Below are 12605 nucleotides of genomic sequence, written 5' to 3'. Positions count from 1 at the left end.
CAGAGGCTAACGATCAGGTTGTGTTGCGCAAAACCTAGCGCCTGCGTATTCTCCCTCAGAGATTGACCTATATAATGCACTCTCTGCCACGCACACACGTTTTCCTCTCTCGTCTTTCTCTCTCTGCCTTTTCCCCCTCCTCCCATCTGCTTCCCACGGGGATGGGGGCATTGAGGTGTTCTAGACTGGATGTAATACCTGCCAAAAGCAGGGTTAGCACTGTGCTATGCTCTCATTTGCATTGGGGGGTCTTCTTTTAATTCTTAGTACAAATTAGATGATATGTGGAGCAGGTCTAACCTGCTGTGTATGTGTGTGTATTTGTGCTCTTTCTAATTTGTTTACAGCATGTGGGGCTCAGACAGACAGAATGGAGAGATGACTCACTGCATCTCTGGTCTGGCTGCTAATCTCAGGTGAATGGGGCCCTATGGGCGCTCTGTGTCAGCCAATCACAGTCTGTGGGCTCTGTTGCTCTGTTCCAAAACCAAGTAAAATGCCTAGGAAGGCAACATTTTAATAACAAAAATCACTCCGAAATAAAATTTCTTTGATCATTTACCCACCCTCATGTTGTTCCAAACCCTTATGACATTCTTTGCTCCGTGGCTAGCATTCTGCATCACTTCTTTTGTGTTCCACAGAATTAAGAATGTCATAAGTTTTGGGATGACATGAGGGTGCGTAAATAATGACAGAAGTTTCTTTTTGGGGTGAATAATCCCTTTGTTCCATTTATGAGTGGCTGCCTATGTAGAGTGTTCCAAATTGTTCACTAATAAGTTGCCATGATGCTTAGGATGCAGCATATGTAGGTAGTAAGCAGTGAGGCTGCTAACTAGGTTTTGGAAAAGAGCTACAGTATGTTAGCCAGTCATATTCTGTGGGTGCTCTGTGTCAGCCTATGCGCTGCTGTCCTGTCTGTCACCTGCCATGGCCTAGTTATCATGGTTATCACCTCGAACTGTGCTAAAGAATCTTTGCACGGAAGTGTGTGCGCTTTCGTCTCTTAGATGACCATCTCATCAACAGATTCCCTTTTTGTTCAATCCAAATTTAGCAATCAGTGCGTGATTTATCTTTTTATATTTTAAGTGTTCAGTGTGTATTGTACAGTGTCCTGTGTTCAACACAAACAGATTTAGGGGAGCTTTTATGTTTTCTAATTAATATAGCACATTAGTGCCATGATAACTAAGATCGGAGATTGGAATTTGAAAGTAGGACAGACATCTCCATCATGTCCTCCCAAGTGGGTCAGGACTCTCTGGGGTTCATTCGTCCATCCGTTTGTAACATGCTGCTTGGCCACGTGTTCATCACACCAGCCCAGCCTGATCAGTACCTCCTCTAGCATTACAAGTTACCAGGCTGTTTTTCACAGCAGTGGCCTAAAAGTCACTATATTATGTTTTCTGACACTTTCAAGCCTAATTTATTTTTATTATACAGTGGCCCCCAAAAGTATTTGAACACAAGCAAACAAAGTGACTAGACGGATAGCAAAATCACACTTTTGAAGCAAAAAGTTTCACAAAAAGGAGGTTTTTCATTATACAGTATAATACAAAGATTTACTGTTCAAAAATCCCTGATATGGATGACTTACTTTCTTCTGTAGAACACAAACAAAGATTTTTAAAAGAGGATCTCAGCTCTGTAGTTCCATACATTGCAAGTGAATGGTGACTAAACATTTTAAGCTCCACAAAGCACATTAAGGCAGCATAAAAGTAATCCATAAAACTCCAGTGGTTTAATCCATGATTTCTGAAGCGATCTACTATATATTGGGTGAGAACAGACCAAAATTTATTTCTGTATATCTTGCCATGGCAGTCTGGCACGGCCATGATTTTAAGCTCAATTAAGCTTCCTAGTGCTGTATGGAAATGTGAAAGAATTTAAAATCATAATCACCAAGGAGAATTCTGTTGTCAAGTTTTATAGGAAAAAAGTTATATTTTGGTCTGTTTTCACCCAAAACTGATTGGATCACTTCAGAAAACACGAATAAACCTGGAGTCATATGGATTACTTTTATGCTGCCTTTATGTGCTTCAAGTTGTGGTCACCATTCACGTGCATTGTATGGACACACAGAGCTGAGATATTTTTCTAAATAACTTTGTTTGTGTTCGGCAGAAGAAAGAAAGTTCTACATATCTCGGATGGCGTCAGTGTGAGTAAATGAGGAGAGAATTAAAATGTTTGGTTGATCTATCCCTTTAATGTGATGAACTACATCTGTGGTTACTCTGGTAGTTCACCAGTGTGAACTTGAGGGGAACTGATACATTTACAAAAAATGATAAATTTAAATGATATATTTAAAAGTTAAGTACACTAATTCTATTTGGGACCACTGTATGTTCGTGATACCCAGTGTAATAATTTAGTATTGATATGGTTAGAAGTTCCACGTATTAGAAATTGGTATTTTTTAGCAGTTTGTTTTTTCCGGGCATTTGTAGCATAGCATGTGTTTATTTTTAGATGCTTGTCCTGTTATATATCATCAATGTTAAATTTGGACTTTATTGTAAGTCACTTTGGTATAAAAGTTGGTTATGAAGACCATCCATCATCCATCCATCGTCAACCGCTTATCCTGTGTACAGGGTCGCGGGGGGTTATGAAGAACATAAATTATTTTATTCTCATCAAATTTACTGATGAAATTGTCTTGGACAGTATAGCTTTTCTCTCCCTAGCTAATACATAACAGTTTTATATACCTAAACTACTTTCCCTATAACTCAACCTTGCTGTCTCTATCAATAAAACTGTAATTTCTCTCATAGACCTCAAGGGGGCAGAAGCGTAGTTTTAATATCACCCCGTTTTTAAAACTTTTCTTTGTTTAAACAAAAAAATATGAAGGTAAATATATATATTAGGTGTAGCAGGACCAAGACAGTATTTTCAGGTTTCATGTCACTGAGCTGATTTGATTGGTCTGTAATGCAGTAACCTCATATCACATATACTTTATTAGAACTTCCCTCTCCCTTGGAACCAGCTGCTGTGTTCTCTACAAATATACAGTGAAATGAATTTATCTCGTTATGCCTGAGGAACCTGTCATTACGTCCCACTGTGGCCCTGACTCCCTGTTCTAATATAAATGCTAATGGAGCAGTGAGAGCTCCCGCTGCTCCGCCACCCTGTCTTATGTTCTCATGTCATCAAATAATTTCCCCTTTTGGAGTGCAGTCCTTTTTTGACTGGTCTGGGTGCTGTAGACAGTGTGAAGATTCACTCTTTCTGCTATGCATGCGAGTGGGATATTTATTTTAGTAAGCATTCTCTCTAAAGGGTACACAGATTAGTGCATATACTGTATGGTAGCCCCAAAATATTTGGATGAATTTGGACACTTAAGTCACACTAAAACAATGTCTGAATGTCTAGAATTAACTTAATTTTTCTTTTATAAAGTTACCTTTATCCAACAGTTCTCAATGTGCTTTTTGAGTGGTGTGAAGTATTTTTATTTCAAGGTCACACAGGTGCCTTAAGAGAGTAACCACAGATTTAAATCATCACATTAAAGGAAAAGCTCACACAAAAATCAATATGCTGTCATTATCATCACGTTAAAACTCTCTAAAATGTTTTCTGTGGAATACGAAATGCATTTTTTTTATTGTTTGAATTACTTTTATGATACATTTTATGGTGCTTTGACAGGCCAAGTTCTCATTAATTTAACTTTTATGGAAAAGAGTGTGCTGGATATTCATCAGAAATTCAACTTAAGTGTTTACTGGAGACAGAAAGTCATATGGGTTTGGAACAACATGAGGTTGAGAAAATGATGACAGAATTCACATTTTTGGGTGAAATATTCCTTTAACTGTGGACAAGTTCTACTATCATTAGACAACCAATAATGTGTCCAGACAGTTTTTCTTAATTCTGGGCAATATATCTATTTTGGTTTTATTATTTGAACCCTAACAAACCTTTGTGAAATGTTTTGCTTGGAAGGTGTGCTATTTTTCTGTAAAATTAATGCCACTTGGTTTGATATTTGTTAAACAATGCATTTTTTTAAGTGTGGTTTAGGTGTCAAGATGTTTTTTGTATCTTTAGTGGAGTTTCTGTACTGAAGATTCTATTCTCACTAATGCTTCAAAACAGCCCCTCCTGCTTACCTCTGCTGAACAGCCCATGTTAACTGTCCTTAGTCATTTTTCCATCTCTCTTAGTTGAACTGCACTAGATGAGTTGATGCTGTCATTTACTGTATGTGCATTTGTTTGTGATATGACGTTGAATACTGTAGATACTAGAGTGGGTTTCGCCTGTCTCTCTTTCTGCAGTGTGACCTCTCAGGGCAGCTTTCTCTTGGGCAGGGAGGAAGGGATCAGCTGGTACTGTATCTGGCTTTTCCTCTCTCTCTCTCTTTCTCTCTCTCTCTCTCTCTCTCTGTTTGTCTCATGTCTTGCAGCCTTTTGTATATATGCGCTAATGGCGCTAACTCTCCTGCTCGTTCCTTCTCTTTCTCTGTCTTTATCTCTCTCTTTTTTCTCCCTAGCTCTCTCTGGCTGTTGGCTGTAAGAAGCTGGGCTTTGTCTTTGTCAGTGATTTGCTGAGTTGGCCTTTCTTTTTTGTTTTGCATTAGAACGTACTGAAACAGCACATGCACCACCATCAATCAACCTGTACAAGTGAAAAAGACCAAACTCTCCATGTTTTAATAACTACTATTTCTCTCACTGTCCTACTACCATTCCTTTCCAGTTCCTTTCCTTCCTGTTCCTTCCCATTCCTGTTCTTTCCTCTCCTTCACATTCCTTTCCTTTCTTTCCCGTTCCCTTCCTTTCCATTCCTTTTCCTTTTATGTCCTTTTTTTTTTTGGCTTTTATTTTCATTCCCTTTCCTTTGATTTATTTTCCCCCTTTTTTCTTTCATTGCCTTTATTTTTTTATTCTTCATTTCCCCTTCTCCCTCTTTCCCTCTATTTTCACTTTCCTTTTCCTTTAATTTACTTTTCTTGTCTCTCTCTTTTTCCTTACCTTTCCCTGTCTCTCCCCTGTTTTACTCATGTTTTCTTTTTCTGTCTCTTTTCTTTTTCTGTCTCTTCCCTTTTCCTGTCAGTTTGTTTTCCCTCTTTCCTGTTTGAACTGTTTCATTTTTCTGTGTCTTAACTTTCTTTTCCTTTTGCTGTCTCTCTTTTTTCCTTTCTTTTTGAATTTCCTGTCTTTCACTCCCTGTATTTCCTGTTACTGTTACATTTTCCTGTCTTTTTTCCTTTCATGTACCTTTACCTCTCTTTCTAAAAAATCACTGGAATAGTCTTGACTAATCCCAGCATATGAGCATTATTCACCCCATATGAGTACAGTATTTCTGAATACAGAAATATTTATTTTGTCTAAACGCAAACACACACACACACATTGCAGCTGAGGGTGTGTGGCATGTTGTGTTGTGTGACAGGAGACTGGCCAGGTTGTGACTGCATGGCTAACAGAACAAGAGTGACGTGATATTGATAACTTTTATTGTCTGTCTTTGAATTTATAGCTGGTTTGTTGTGCTATTTAATTATTTATGTCTATTCTGATATGTGGCTTTATAAATGATGTGAAAAAAACAGTAAAGCAGTGGGTAGCATTTTTCATTTTCTTGTGTTTGTATTGTTTTTAATTTAATATTTTTATAACAAATCAGGTGCCATCTCATTAATAGTGATGTAGTATATGGTGTTAATTGTCTCTCTCTCTCTCTCTCTCTCTCTCTCTCTCTCTCTCTCTGCTTTAGGCCAGTGGGAACAATTCCTCATGGAGCCACTCTGACGGTTAACACTAACCCTAAAATCTGCATCAAATCTGAGCCGGTGTCTCCCAACCAGGATCGCAGTACACCCTGTTCCACGGCTGGTGCAGTAGGTGGCCTTACTGTGAGCCAGTATCCAGGAGCGCTGCGTTTGGAGCCCACTGGCCGCTCTCCAGTTGACAGCATCAGCAGTAACGGCAGCTCTTACGATGGAAGTGATCGGGACGACGGCGGGCAACCACGCCCTCCTGACTTCAACTTGGGTCTCCTCCGAGCTTCTGGAGATCAGCAGGCCCAATCTGAGCAGCAGGAGTCCGCCAATGTCAAACGCATGAGACTGGACACCTGGGTCACATAAACACTGACGGAGACCGAGAGAGCTACTTCTCTCTCTCACGCACACATACACACACACACCAAAACACAAACACACCCCTAGTGGCACCTGCTTTCAGCAGAAAATCTCAGTCCGCACTTAGACACATGCATGCGCCTGTCCTTCTCTCTGTCTCTCTCTCTTCTTGTCTATCTTACTGTCTCACTCTCAGACACACTTGTATTTACAGGTGTTTGTATTTATATAAAATATGCATATATGCTCACACACACACACACACACAATAGATCCTCACATACAGTTGCCAATTCAGGTGTTAACGTGTTTATGTACATGAGACTGAAGAGAAAAACCAGGCAGGAGGGTGTTCGGTTGCGGATCTTCTAACTCCTGCTTAGTCCAGAATTGTGGAGCAGAGAGGCCGACTGGGATTTCAGATCAACTTTTACTGGCCTTACTGTACACCCGCCTCACTCAACATACAATGGTTTCCTCTGTGATCACAGTTCTTGAGCATTGCTCTGTTAAAACAAAATAACAACTGTTTGTTATGTTGTGCAGACAAGCCTTTCAGTCTCTGTTTTTTCTTTAACATTGCTTTTGTATGAGTGATTGCATTTGCCATTTATCTTCTTGATTGACTCTCCCTCTTCCTCTTCTTTATGCTTTGTTTCTGATTTCTCTGCTTGAGCAGCTGCCTTTTAGAGTCTCCCTGTTACTTTTGTAATGACTTTAAATTAGGATCTTTATCTTTATATATTTCTGACTGTGCAAAAACTAAGCATAATGTGTGTTTGTGTGCGCTGTGAGACGAAGGGGCTCATTTGTTCAATAGCTAAATGCGACTCAGCCAAAAAACGATAATTTTCTTCTCATTGTTTAAGTTCCATCTTTATATTGTATTTCACACCAGTCCCCTCGCTAACATACTTGCGCGCGTGTGTGTGTGTCTATCAGCGGAGCTATGTTTGAAGCGTGAATGCCGCTCCGCATTCTCAATTTTCTGCACACTGGTGCATATGCGTGGACCGTAAATGTGGTGTCATTGATGGAAATGTAGCGCTATCTGTACTAATGATATCCAGTCCTTCAGGAAACACACAGATGTGTTTGTATCAGCCTGCATTGTGTTATTGAGTGTGTGTGTGGCTGCATTATCTTTCAATACTGTTGGTTTACGAAAGCCGTCGTCAGTACAATATGCTGTATTTATTATTTGTTTGCCTGGCTGCATAAATCAGGTTATTTCTTTTCATTTACGGGACAAGAATGCTTAATTATTGTTTTAAGGTTCCAGTATAAGGACAAAAAAATAGAAAAAGCCTGAGTTGTTGTGAACTCAGGTTGATGTGTTTTTAAACGTTGAGATCATGTATATACAACGTTTCTCTCATTTCATTAAAGGTTCTTGTTTAACAAAAGGTTGGTGTCAGACACAGTCCGGTAGAAAGGAAGGACTTTAGAACAGAATTTGAAACTTAGAGTTGTCACAAGGAATGTTTTTAGAATTGTAGAACCTGGAGCGTTCTAGAGCCACAGCTGAGTGGCTGGGAAAGAGCTTTGAGTTTGGCTGTGGAGCTGTTGTAGGTGTGTGTGTGTGTGTGTGTGTGTGTGTGCGTGCGTGCGTGCGTGTGTGTGCGTGCATGCGTGCGAGAAGAGAGTAGAGGCGTTGAGATTGTACATAGCGGTGTATGTTCACATATATTCTGCTGGGTCTTTCTGAAGCAGTCCTATAATCTCAGTGGAACCGTCTCGTCAATCTCTGCCTGTAAATAAACTGTACCGTGTTTAAGTCAGCAAGGTGGAGAGGCAGATGAAGGAGGATTTGACTCTTTTGAGCGTGACTCTTTTCTGTAATTTTTGTTTTGATTACGCGCACTTTAAATCTTTCCCCCTTGTCCACTCACACACCTTGAAACCCACACACAATCTTTCTCGAGAGGAATTTCAGGAGTGCTCCATCCTTACGGGTTCATTCACTCGATCAGTCCAGTTCACTTGTACCCTTCTAACCCCAATAAGGATTTTTTAGAGAGATTTGCTAAAAGCTTGCTGTGGAACACAGCCTTCCTGTGTCCAAGATGTTTAATAGCATTCAGGGAAGGATGTTTCATGTTTTGTGAGATCATGGCTTATATTGCACTTCACATGTTGAACAGTAAACAGTAATAAAAGAAAAATGTCACATTTTGTAGAAAAGAAAGAAAAGATGGTGAAAAAAGAACGTTGTACTGAAATTTAGATTAGGCTTTACACGTGTTGCAAATGTGACAATTATTTACACAAATTGTTTTCTGTGCATTAGTGTATTCTCTAAGTGACAAAAATGAAGGATGTTTCTGTGACGATTCTGAAAATTTCAGCCTAGTGGTTAGTCTTAGCGCAGAAGGGAATGGGGTTCAAAATTATTTCAAATGTATTGTATTCCCCTTATTATCCCCCCAAATTTATGACATTTAAGCATTTTAGAATTGCATAATGGTACTGTAATTAGACAAACCTTTCTGTCATTGGATTCTCTACCTCACGTGGCCTCCTCTCCTTCAATCCTCCAGTATCTTTCTCACTTTCTCTCACTCTTTCCACTCCCTTGCTCACAGAGGAAGACAGAAGCCATTTAATTTCACCTCAACAGGTGACCTATCGATGTTAATCCAGATTCCACACATATACACAAACACGCACACACACACACACACACACAATGGATGCAGTACCATATGGAAGGCAGTGAGAGAGTAAGAGTTGAAGTGAGAGCGTCCGTATGTTGTGGTTGTACTCGAACATTTCGTTCAGTTCAGATCTGGAATCTACACATCACAGAACTGCATAATAATCCAGAATTCGTATTCACATCCCTTGGTTTAGGTTCTAGAGCTACTGGGCGGAAGTATTCTAGAAGTCCATCATAGCAGAGTGAGGCCTCTGCAGAGCACCTGTTGACTAAAGACTGTTGTGTCCTGAGCTTTGAACAAATGCATTGATTTCTATGTACGTTTTAGGGAACAGCCTTATTCTCAAGGCTGTGCACTGTAAAGCAATGCGCCTGAGTCAGTGGATTATCTACAGTAACTGGTGTGTCAGGCCAGTGCGAGGTTGATTTAAATGTAAGACGACGTTCGAAAAGCTCTCACAAGGACCTCTTGATAACATTAGGAGTAATCAAAGAAAAGACAATCGTCCAGTGAATAGTTCACTTTGGCCCTCATATTCCCTTTTAATGATGTCTAGAGATTCTCACATACTTTTTCTCTTGTTAATTTGTGCTAGTGACCGTTTTATTGTCTGTTTATATTCTTATTGTTATGATGATTATCATTACCATTATGGTTTTCATCACAGATGGTAATAATAATGATACATTTAGAGAGATGATCTTTATTTTCTGAGGTTTTTGTGTAGGTTAGGCTTATTTTATTTTTAATTTGATTTTATTTTATTATATATGAATACTATATAAATATATTTTGCGTTAAAATTTTTGTTTTGTTGGTTTTTCATTGTTTTCTTCAAAGGGGTGTTACTAATATTGCACGGTTTATTAAGTAAAACAAAACAGTTGTAGTAATATTAGTACTTCTTGCTAATCGAGGGAAGCGATAAAACAGGTTCGATAGAATGACCAGTTCAATGCTGCAATTTTTAGTCAATTGTACAATAGTATCTACACTTAGTTAAGGTGGGACATCCACACATTTAATTTATTCTGATCAGACACAATGCATGGGCGTCAGACAAGCAAAGAATGAGTCATATTATAAATAAACTGAAATGTAATTTCAATAAGAGTATAAAACTCACAAAACTAGAATAGAAATTGAAGAAAAAAAAATTTAAAAGAAAAATTATAGCTAATATATTGTGTTTGGCTAGTCTGCTTTGAGTTTTGTTGTAAAAAATAAAAAATAAACACAAAAAAAAATAAAGATTCTGTTGTTTTCGGAGAATGATATACAATTTGTGTATATTTTCATAAACAAAGTATGCACTGATATGTTATTACAAATTCTATACTGCTTTTACAAAAGAGTGTTTGTTATTGTACCAAAGTATCCATTGTCCTTTATGACCCTCCCCTTTTGCGTATGTTTTATTGTATTTTATATATTAAATAGACAAGTTGACCTACACAGAAGTGAGAGTCTGTCTGTCCTATTGTTTGTGCATCTATGAGACTTCTTTCATCTTCTGTCATCCCTTTAATTTATATGAATTTAGCTGCTTTTATTTGTAAAGCACAAACAAGATAGTATATAACAATATTTCACAGGGTATAACTTCATATCATAAAGCCACAATATCAAATTGGAGTTGACCTGAAAATTGTTGTTTGAACTCCCAAGTTGTAATATTGTTTTCTTTTGAAACGCTTTTTGAAGTAAGACTTTTTAACATGAAATTCTGTATTAAGGCTTTCACTGAAACCTGCAATGGCAATAGCGGTTCTTACATATTTTTTCTTATTACATTATCAGATATTGTCCACACTTTACAATAGTTTTCAGGTGTGATCACTAGATGTCAGCATTTCACTTCATCTGCAACGTAGAGAGGCAATTCAACACTGCCGCTTGTACCTACTGCAATAGAAAAATGATTTTAATTCACTTTTTTTTTTTACTCTCAAATTAATTTGTATAATTTCACTTACTTATTCATGAGAAATGCAAACATTTATTTAAACTTAAGTTTAGAAAGAAACACTGTTGTGCAAGTAAATTTAGGTTTCAAGACTTTTAGAGATTTATCCAATTATTTATTGTAAGAATGTGTTTCCCCTTATTCATACACTATGGCTGTTGTTGGAAATAAAAAACAAATAGTTTAGCAACAGATCATAGTGATTGAGGCCCAATGACATGACATGTTAACCAGAAGAGTGTGTTCTGTACATGTGACTCTTTTGGTGGTTTGGGGCATTGAGGTCCTGACATTCTGTTCATCTGACCGCAGTGTCAGCTGAGTTTGTCAGTTTCAATTCTATTTGTAACAGGTCCCCACTTACGGTTTGCCTGAATGACAGAGTTAACCTATTTTTCCTAACACACTTAATCCTAGAGAAGATGTCCCTGTCATTCTTGACACTATAAATGTCAGTTTATACATTGATTGACAGTAATTATGCACTATTTGGCAATAACATCTTTATCAAATAAAAATCTTAAAACCTTTTATTGCATTTTTTATGCTGATTTAACTGAGCCAGACCACAAGACCACAATTTGTGCCCCTAATAAACGGTCCATTGAAAGCTTAGGTGTGAACCGAGGGTGTGAATAAAAGAAAACAACCCTATTGCTTAAGCAGACCCCATTAGAATGAGAAACATTTGGATGCACATTGTATACCTGTGAAGAACAGTGCAAATTTGCTCTCAGTTAGCATGGCAAAACTACTGATATAATGGCAAATTATTTCATTCTAAAAAAAAGTCCGCAAAGTATGACAATTTGATTTAATTGTAAAAACAAAAAAAAGTTAATAATTGCAGTCTTTTTTCTGTTTTGAATGCTTATACGTAGACGTGGGGTAGAAAATAGACATTTGAATGCTTCAGAAGGCGTGGGGTAGAAAAAGCATATTATTTCACCGAACAGGCTCGACACCATTCCTAGATGACTGTCATAAATAACATAGTCATTACAGTACAATGCTAAAGAACCAATCATTTGCAGAATCACATTTGCATTTAAATGTGGGAAAAGGATACGGATGAAAATTTTGTATCCTGTTCTGTCTCCTTTTAAAGACACTCTGTCGCTGACATTGTTAAGAAATAACAAATCAATAATAGAGACAGATGATAAATCCAACAGAGAGCTCAATCTCAGTTTTATGGCTTATTAAGGTTTAGTCGTAGGCTGCTGTTCAGAGCTGGTCTCGGGAATTTGTGTTCATTCCACTCAAATAGGCCTGACACTCACACTTAAGCACGCTGTTTGAGATCAGATTTAAATAACAGCCTCTGCCATTTTAAAAGGATTAGATCTTCACTTCAATGAGCTGTTCATAAAATCAAGTTGCGGGCTGTTGCATCAGGAGTGACTGTGGTGTCCTCTTCCAAAGGAAGCAGGTGTTGAAGCATCTGACTGGCGCAGCTGCTGCCTGCCTCGCATTTGTTTTAGCTCTCATAAGACCCTGTAAATCCTGATTCTTTTTTGAGTGTTTGTGTGTTGGTCATTGTACTAGCTATTTGACTGAATCAAGAAAAGAAGTTTGGAGAACAGTTTGTAAAATGAGAAAGAGGACAAAACATTTTTCTCTTTCTTTATTTCGCCTGACTCACAATCCCCTCTCCTCCATTTATTTATCTCCTTGTTTCTTTTTCCAGTCACACCAAATTACAGGATGTTCTGCCACCAGTTTATGTCATGTGATATACATTATCCTCCATATCAAGTGTTTTATTTTTTATGGTGTTGGTTTAAATGCAGATGTGTTTGTCCAGTATATGCCATTGTCCCATAACCCCCCCTCCCCA

The 12605-nt window shown here is 38.1% G+C and overlaps 1 protein-coding gene across 13 annotated transcripts in view; it reads left to right on the top strand.

The window, feature by feature from the left end:
* Window positions 1–11302, top strand: part of LOC127657723 (myocyte-specific enhancer factor 2D homolog) — an 88242-nt gene extending 76940 nt beyond the window's left edge. For 6 of the 13 annotated variants that reach the window (XM_052146586.1, XM_052146579.1, XM_052146576.1 and 3 more), the window contains 3 exons: window positions 348–416; window positions 4329–4379; window positions 5773–11302. In XM_052146586.1, the coding sequence (XP_052002546.1) occupies window positions 348–416; window positions 4329–4379; window positions 5773–6145 (493 nt within the window). In that variant the 3' untranslated portion in view covers window positions 6146–11302. The remainder of the gene's footprint in view (window positions 1–347; window positions 417–4328; window positions 4380–5772) is intronic. The other 7 variants (XM_052146583.1, XM_052146585.1, XM_052146584.1 and 4 more) reach the window with 3 other exon arrangements.
* Window positions 11303–12605: the final 1303 nt, after the last annotated feature.

The sequence above is a fragment of the Xyrauchen texanus genome, chromosome 17 (genome assembly GCF_025860055.1).
Source record: "Xyrauchen texanus isolate HMW12.3.18 chromosome 17, RBS_HiC_50CHRs, whole genome shotgun sequence".
Classification (NCBI taxonomy): domain Eukaryota; kingdom Metazoa; phylum Chordata; class Actinopteri; order Cypriniformes; family Catostomidae; genus Xyrauchen; species Xyrauchen texanus.
Note: the sequence above shows the minus strand (reverse complement) of the source record. Positions and strands in the feature narration are given on the sequence as shown.